This window comes from Ranitomeya imitator, chromosome 1, assembly GCF_032444005.1.
Source record: "Ranitomeya imitator isolate aRanImi1 chromosome 1, aRanImi1.pri, whole genome shotgun sequence".
In the NCBI taxonomy this organism is placed as follows: Eukaryota; Metazoa; Chordata; class Amphibia; order Anura; family Dendrobatidae; genus Ranitomeya; species Ranitomeya imitator.
The window spans coordinates 702,612,266-702,620,782 of NC_091282.1; the positions used below are offsets into that span (position 1 = coordinate 702,612,266).

Consider the following 8,517-nt stretch of genomic DNA (forward strand, 5'->3'; position numbering starts at 1 on the left):
GATTGCTTCAAAGCATACCACACATCCACAAATTAATAAAATTAGTTTATACCCTGTTGACACAACCCACTTTTATAAGTCTGATGTACCCCGCACATCTTACATATAACACCAAATTATAAATTCATACACCAGTAAAACAAAAAGCATTATAATCAATACTATAAAACTATGCCTCTAGATAAATTCATTCAGGGGTGTAGATTCCAAAATGGGGGTCACTTGTAAGGGGTTTCCACTGTTTAGGCACACCAGGGGCTCTGCAAACGCAACATGACGCCTGCAGACCATTCGATCAAAATCTGCAATCCAAAACGTCACTCCTTCCATTCTGAGCCCTGCCGTGCGCACAAACAGTGGTTTTCCCCCACATATGGGGTATCGGCGTATTCAGGAGAAAATGTGCAACAACTGTAGTGGTTTATTTTTTCCCGTTACCTTTGTGAAAATAAACAAATTGGGGCTAAAAAATCATTTTTGTGGAAAAAATGTGATTTTTTTTTTCACGGCTCTACGTTATAAACTTCTGTGAAGCACCTGGGGATTCAAAGTGCTCACCACACAGCTACATAAGTTCGTTAAAGGGTCTAGTTTCCAAAATGGGGTCACTTGTGGGGGTTTTCCAATGTTTAGGCACATCAGGGTCTCTTCAAACGCGACATGGCGTCCACTCTCAATTCCAGCCAATTTTGCGTTCAAAAAGTCAAAAGGTGCTCCTTCCTTTCAGAACCCTGCTGTGCGCCCAAACAGTGGTTTTGCCCCACATATGGGGTATTGGCGTATTCAGGAAAAATTGCTCACCAACTTTAGTGGATCATTTTCTCCTTTTACCCTTGTGAAAATAAACAAATTGTTGCCGAATGATCATTTTTGTGACTAAAAAGTTAAATGTTCATTTTTTCCTTCCACATTGCTTCAGCTCCTGTGAAGCACCCAAAGGGTTAATAAACTTCTTGAATGTGGTTCAGAGTACCTTGAGGGGTGCAGTTTTTGGAATGGTGTCCCTTTTGGGTATTTTCTGTTATATAGAATCCTCAAAGTAACTTCAAGTGTGAGGTGGTCCCTAAAAAAAATGGTTTCCTAAATTTTATTGAAAAAATGAAAAATCGCAGGTCATCTTTTAACCCTTATAACTTCCTGACCAAAAAATATTTTGGTTCCAAAATTGTGCTGATGTATAGTACACATGTGGGAAATGTTATTTATGAACTAATTTTTGTGACATATCTCTCTGATTTAAGGGCATAAAAATTCAAAGTTCAAAAATTGCTAAATTTTCAAATATTTTGCCAAATTTACGTTTTTTTTCACAATTAAAGTCAACTCGAAGAAATTTTACCACTATCATAAAGTACAATATGTCATGAGAAGGCATTCTCAGAATCACCAGGATCCGTTGAGCGTTTCAGAGTTATGACCTCATTAGATGGTGGCCCGATTCTAATGCATCGGGTATTCTAGAATATGCATGTCCACGTAGTATATTGCACAGCCCACGTAGTATATTGCACAGCCACATAGTATATTGCCCAACCACATATTATATTGCCCAGCCACGTAGTATATTGCCCAGCCACGTAGTATATTGCCCAGCCACGTAGTATATTGCCCAGCCACGTAGTATATTGCCCAGTCACATACTATATTGCCCAGCTACGTAGTATATTGCCCAGTGACGTAGTATATTTCCCAGTCACAAAGTATATTGCCCAGCCACGTAGTATATTGCACATTCATGTAGTATATTGCCCAACCACGTATTATATTGCCCAGCCCACGTAGTATATTGCCCAGCCACGTAGTATATTGCCCAACCATGTATTATATTGCCCAGCCACGTAGTATATTGCCCAGCCATGTAGTATATTGCCCAGCCACGTACTATATTGCCCAGTCACGTACTATATTGCACAGCTACGTAGTATATTGCCCAGTGACGTAGCATATTGCCCAGCCACATAGTATATTGCCAAGTCAAGTAGTATATTGCCCAGTCACGTAGTATATTGACCAGTCACGTAGTATATTGCCCAGTCATAGTATATTGCCCAGCCACGTAGTATATTGACCAGCCATGTAGTATATTGCACAGCCATGTAGTATACAGCACAGAGCCACGTAGTATACAGCACAGACATGTAGTATACTGCCCAGTCACATAGTATATTGGCCAGTCACGTAGTATATTGGCCAGTCACGTAGTATATTGCCCAGCCACGTATGTAACAGGTTAAAAAAGACTTAAAATAAACATATACTCACCTTCCGAAGGCCCCTTGTAGTCCTGGAACCTGTGTGCGGTGCACGTGGCAGCTTCCGGTCCCAGGGTTGGTATGAGTGCAGGACCTGTGATGATGTTGCGGTCACATGACCGTGACGTCATGGCAGGCCCTTCTCGCATAGCATCCTTGGTACCGGAACCTGCCGCTTTCACTGCCAAGGATAGGGCGCGACGTCGGAGGGTGAGAATAACGTTTTTTTTATTATTATTATTTGTAACATTAGATCTTTTTACTATTGATGCTGCATGCGCAGCATCAATAGTAAAAAGTTGGTAACACAGGGTTAATAGCTGCGTTAATGGAGTGCGTTACACTGTGGTCCATTAATGCTGGCATTAACCCTGTGTGAGGGCTGACTGGAGGGGAGTATGGAGCGGGCACTGACTGCAGGGAGGAAGGAGCGGCCATTTTGCCGGTGGACTGTGCCCGTCGCTGATTGGTCGTGGGCGTTTTGCCACGACCAATCAGCGATTTGGATTTCCATGACAGACAGAGGCCGCAACCAATGAATATCCATGACAGACAGACAGAAGGACAGACAGAAAGACGGAAGTGACCCTTAGACAATTATATAGTAGATACCCGATGCGTTAGAATCGGGCCACCATCTAACATTGATGCTTACATTTGTTTTAACCCATTGGACACCCTGCCATTGTTTTTCTCCTGTCTTTATTTTAAGAGTCAAAACTTTATTAGTCATCTATTGCTGTATGACAGCTTGTTTTTTACTGGATGACTTATACTTTTCAAAGACACCATTTATTTTACCATGTGATAAACTTAAAAAAAGGGGACAATTTTTATTCTCTCCCTTATACACTGTCCTCCATGTTGTTCTCTCCCTCACACACTGTCCTCATGTTATTCTCTCCTTCACAGACTGTCCTCCATGTTATTCTTTCCCTCACAGACTGTCCTCCATGTTATTCTCTCCCTCACAGACTGTCCTCCATGTTATTCTCTCCCTCACAGACTGTACTCCATGTTATTCTCTCCCTCACAGACTGTCCTCCATGTTATTTTCTCCCTCACACACTGTCCTCCATGTTATTTTCTCCCTCACAGACTGTCCTCCATGTTATTTTCTCCCTCAGACTGTTCTCCATGTTATTCTCTCCCTCACAGACTGTCCTCCATGCTATTCTTGTCCTCACAGACTGTCGTCCATGTTATTCTCTCCCTCACACACTGTCCTCCATGTTATTTTCTCCCTCACACACTGTCCTCCATGTTATTCTCTCCCTCACACACTGTTCTCCATGTTATTCTCTCCCTCACACACTGTTCTCCATGTTATTCTCTCCCTCACACACTGTCCTCCATGTTATTCTCTCCCTCACACACTGTCCTCCATGTCATTCTCTCCCTCACAGACTGTCCTCCATGTTATTCTTGCCCTCACAGACTGTCCTCCATGTTATTCTCTCCCTCACACACTGTGTGAGGGAGAGAATAACATGGAGGACAGTGTGTGAGGGAGAGAATAACATGGAGGACACTGTTCTCCATGTTATTCTCTCCCTCACACACTGTCCTCCATGTTATTCTCTCCCTCACACACTGTCCTCCATGTTATTCTCTCCCTCACACACTGTCCTCCATGTCATTCTCTCCCTCACAGACTGTCCTCCATGTTATTCTTGCCCTCACAGACTGTCCTCCATGTTATTCTCTCCCTCACACACTGTTCTCCATGTTATTCTCTCCCTCACACACTGTCCTCCATGTTATTCTCTCCCTCACACACTGTCCTCCATGTTATTCTCTCCCTCACACACTGTCCTCCATGTTATTCTCTCCCTCACAGACTGTCCTCCATGTTATTCTCTCCCTCACACACTGTCCTCCATGTTATTCTCTCCCTCACAGACTGTCCTCCATGTTATTCTCTCCCTCACAGACTGTCCTCCATGTTATTCTCATTCTAGTATATGTATGTAGTTTATTTATGAACGCTGATTGGTCGAGGCCGGCAGGGCGTGACCAATCAGCGACGTGGAATTTCGGTTACAGACAAACAGACCCTTAGACAATTATATATATACAATATATAGATAAAGTGACAGTGGTCAGAATTGAAAAAAATGGCCTGGTCAGGAAGTTGAAAACAGGCTTCGGGGTGAAGGGATTAAGACACAAAGAAATATCAACAAAGAGAAGCAGTCATATAGTCCAAAATTACAAATGTGCAAAGAACTTTATTAAATAATATCAGGTAAAGGAGCACAGCAGTCTTTGTGCCAAAATTCAACATATACAGTGAGACAGGTAGAAACACATGTGAGCAATGTAATTAATAATACCTCTTTCTAATATCAGTATTACAATACAAAGACTATAAATAATAGTTGATCATGTAGAGGTATAAGTGTAGTAACATATCAATGGAGACACTTATGGCATGATATTACATGCAAGTGCAGCAAATATACATACCAAAAAGCAAGATATCAGACCACACGTGCAACCCCTGTCCACCCCAACGTGCATTTCGGATAGGTCCTTCCTCCATATATTATATGTGATTTTAAGACACTGTTTTTCATGCATTGGTGAGCCTCTGACCATCTTTGCTTCCAAGAGACTCTGCCTCTCTAACATGCTCTTTTTATAAAGTAAAAATTGACACTCCAGCTATTTTTTATTAGTACCACATACTTAAGAGTCTTTTGTTAACCCCATCTCAACTATTTTGAGATGTGTTACTGCCATCAATTTCTAAATTAGTTAACTTTTCACATGAAATGGAAAAATGTCTAACATTCACCTTCTGATCTGTGTGTTCTATGTTCTATTGTGAATATAACATACAACTATAAGAGATTTACATTCATGTTTTATTTATATTTTATGCAGAGCCCCAACTTTTTTGGAATTTGGGTTGTACCCTGAGACTTTTCCAAAAAGACCACCTTTTTGAGAAGATCATCCCATATTTTGGCCAGATTTCTCATGACAGATTTTCAGTTCCAAAATATACACTGCTCAAAAAAATATAACTCCAAGTAAATCAAACGTCTGTGAAATCAAACTGTCCACTTAGGAAGCACCACTGTTTGACAATCAATTTCACATGATGTTGTGCAAATGGAATAGACAACAGATGGAAATTATTGGCAATTATCAAGACACACTCAATAAATGAGTGGTTCTGCAGGTGGGGACCACAGATCACATCTCAGTACCAATGCTTTCTGGCTGATGTTTTGGTCACTTTTGAATGTTGGTTGTGCTTTCACTCATGGTAGAATGAGACGGACTCTACAACCTACACAAGTGGCTCAGGTAGTGCAGCTCATCCAAGATGGCACATAAATGCGAGCTGTGGCAAGGTGTGCTGTGTCTGTCAGCGTAGTGAGGAGGAGACAAGCCAGTACCAGGAGACAAGCCAGTACACAAGGAGATGTGGAAGGGGCCGTAGGAGGGCAACAACCCAGCAGCAGGACCGTTACTTCAGCCTTTGTGCAAGGAGGAACAGGAGAAGCACCGCCAGAGCCCAGCAAAATGACCTCCAGCAGGCCACAAATGTGCATGTGTCTGCACAAACGGTTAGAAACTGACTCCATGAGGATCGTCTGCGTGTCCGACGTTCACAGATGGGGGTTGTGCTCACAGCCCAACACTGTGCAGGACGCTTGGCATTTGCCACAGAACACCAGGATTGGCAAATTCACCACTGGCGTCCTGTGCTCTTCACAGATGATAGCAGTTTCACACTGAACACATGTGACTGACGTGACAGAGTCTGGAGATGCCGTGGAGAGAGATCTGCTGCCTGTAATATCCTTCAGCATGACCGGTTTGGCAGTGGGTCAGTAATGGTGTGGGGTGGCATTTCTTTGGAAGGCCGCACAGTCCTCCATGTGTTCACCAGAGGTATCCTGACTGCCATTAGGTACCGAGATGAGATCCTCAGACCACTTGTGAGACCAGATGCTGGTGCTGGTTCACTATGTAGTGAATAAAGATTTACAACTGGAATATTTTATTCAGTGATATCTAGGATGTGGTATTTTAGTGTTCCCTTTATTTTTTTGAGCAGTGCTCAAGCAGTCCCTCATCGTAGACTAGATTTCAGTACAAGTTTGCATGGTCATCTCAAAGAGTTTTTAGTTTTCTGTGCAGAAATGAATAGCTTTGTAACAGAAGAAATGTAAAAAATAAAAAGTGTATGCCTTCTTATAAATATCGAGGCACATTTAAAATACTTGTTTGGAGTCGTAATGCAGTCGTGAAAAGAAATAATGAACCATATTTAATTTCATTATGAAATTATGGAAACAATTTAATTATTTTTTTTTTTCAGTAGGTCGTCTAGTGTAGACTTCCCTACAATATTGAAAATGAAGGAGAAGAAGAAAGAGCATCATCGGAATCGGACCAATCACACAGGCAACCGATGGAGCTCTCAATATTTGCACTTTTAAGTGGACTTTAAACATAACATTTTTTTAAATCCGATTCATGATGGAGAAAACAAGCAACAGTGTGTTTTTTTTTTGCCTTATTAGATTTTTTTTTTTTTTTAAATTAAAAAAAAAAAGAAAGAATCTGCTACTGACATGTTAGTGATTGAACTCGTTGTGACTCTGGATAAGAGCGTTTTGTATATAATTGTATATGTAAATTGTACAGTCTCATTTGTACAGGTCCTAACACTTTGATCTTTTAGAAGATTCTAGCAGGCCCCTCCGATCTTTTTCCCTGATTGTCATCTTGTGAGAATAGCTTTCTGGTTTATTGTCCTTGTATTTTGTAAATTAAAATAACGATTAAAAAGATGCAGTGAGAACGGGTATTCCAGCCAGTTGTCTCTTATCTGTAATGATAACTGAACACAAGATGGGTCAGAAGGCTGAGATATTTGTCAACTAATTAGTTTTGAGTGGCTCTACAACATTAGGAAACTGCTATAATCAATGTCCTTACATAAAGGCAGGGACGTAACAACTGCGGTCGCAGGGGTCGCAGCTGCGACTGGGTCCGGAGTGTTTTCGGGGCCGCCCAGTCCAGCAAACAAGTAGCAGTAGCAGGGGAAACAAAGGAGACAAGTCACGCACGCACCCTGCTGGCCACGCCCACAACGGCCAGCTTCCTCAGACTTCCAGCAGTGTGCGGCGAGTGGGCGTGTCCGTGAAGGACATGTGACCTAGCAGAAGGGCTGGGCGTGTCACTGAAGCTTGACAGAGATGGAAGGCAGCAGCTGGTGAGTGAAGTGCAGTCGCGGCTGTAAAGTGCTGATGTGCTGCTTACACCTGACACACACACACACACCTACCTGTTCTGTGCGCACAGGACCTGTGATGAGGTCACAGGAGGGGAGGAGTCAGGGGTCACATGATCAGTGGCCTCAGTGTATGCCGGATTCTGCTGTGCTTGATTGTCATGGTGCTGAATGAGGGGATGTTTATGTGTGGGGTCAGGAAGGGTTTACAGTGTGGATGCAACAGCCGTGTGTGTACAAGGTGTACAGAGCGGAGCCGTGTATGTGTGTAGTGGAGCAATGTGTACGAGGTGTACGGAGCGGAGTCAGGTGTGTACAAAGCTGAGCCGAGTGTGAAAGAGGTGAGCGGAGTCGTGTATGTATGGGGTGTATGGAGCGGAGCCACGTGTGTACGTGGTGGACGGAGCGGAGAAGCGTGTATATAGAGTCTACTAAGCGGAGCTGTGTGTGTGAGGTGTACGGAGCAGATCCGCGGGTGTAAGGAAAGGAGCCGCGTGTGTACGGGGTTGACGGAGCGGAGAAGCGTGTGTATGGAGTGTACGAAGCGGAGCTGTGTGTGTGAGGTGTATGGAGCAGATCCTCGGGTGTAAGGAGCGGAGCCGTGTGTGTACAAGGTGTAAGGAGCAGAGCCGCGTGTGTACAAGGTGTAAGGAGCAGAGCCGCATGTGTACAAGGTGTAAGAGGCAGAGCCGCGTGTCTACAAGGTGTAAGGAGCAGAGCCGCGTGTCTACAAGGTGTAAGGAGCAGAGCCGCGTGTCTACAAGGTGTACGGAGCAGAGCCACGTGTGTACGGGGTTCTCGGAGTGAAGCCGTGTGTGCAAGGTGTAGGGTGCAGAGCCGCGTGTGTACAAGGTGTACGGGCTGTAAATTTCCAAGTCGGGAAGAATAGTACACGGCTGTGGGCAGAGCCCAGCATTTGCACTGTGGGGGAGTATTGCGTGTACTCGCCAGCGTCAGAATGTGCAGTGCGCATGCTCCGGAGCCAACCAGTACACCCAATACACTCCC

The 8,517-nt window shown here is 43.7% G+C and overlaps 1 protein-coding gene across 2 annotated transcripts in view; it reads left to right on the forward strand.

Moving 5' to 3' along the window:
* The window catches only part of SMOC1 (SPARC related modular calcium binding 1), a 424,008-nt gene extending 416,925 nt beyond the window's left edge, over window positions 1–7,083 (forward strand). For both annotated transcript variants that reach the window (XM_069731655.1, XM_069731664.1), the window contains exon 13: window positions 6,592–7,083. In XM_069731655.1, the coding sequence (XP_069587756.1) occupies window positions 6,592–6,608 (17 nt within the window). In that variant the 3' untranslated portion in view covers window positions 6,609–7,083. The remainder of the gene's footprint in view (window positions 1–6,591) is intronic.
* Window positions 7,084–8,517: the final 1,434 nt, after the last annotated feature.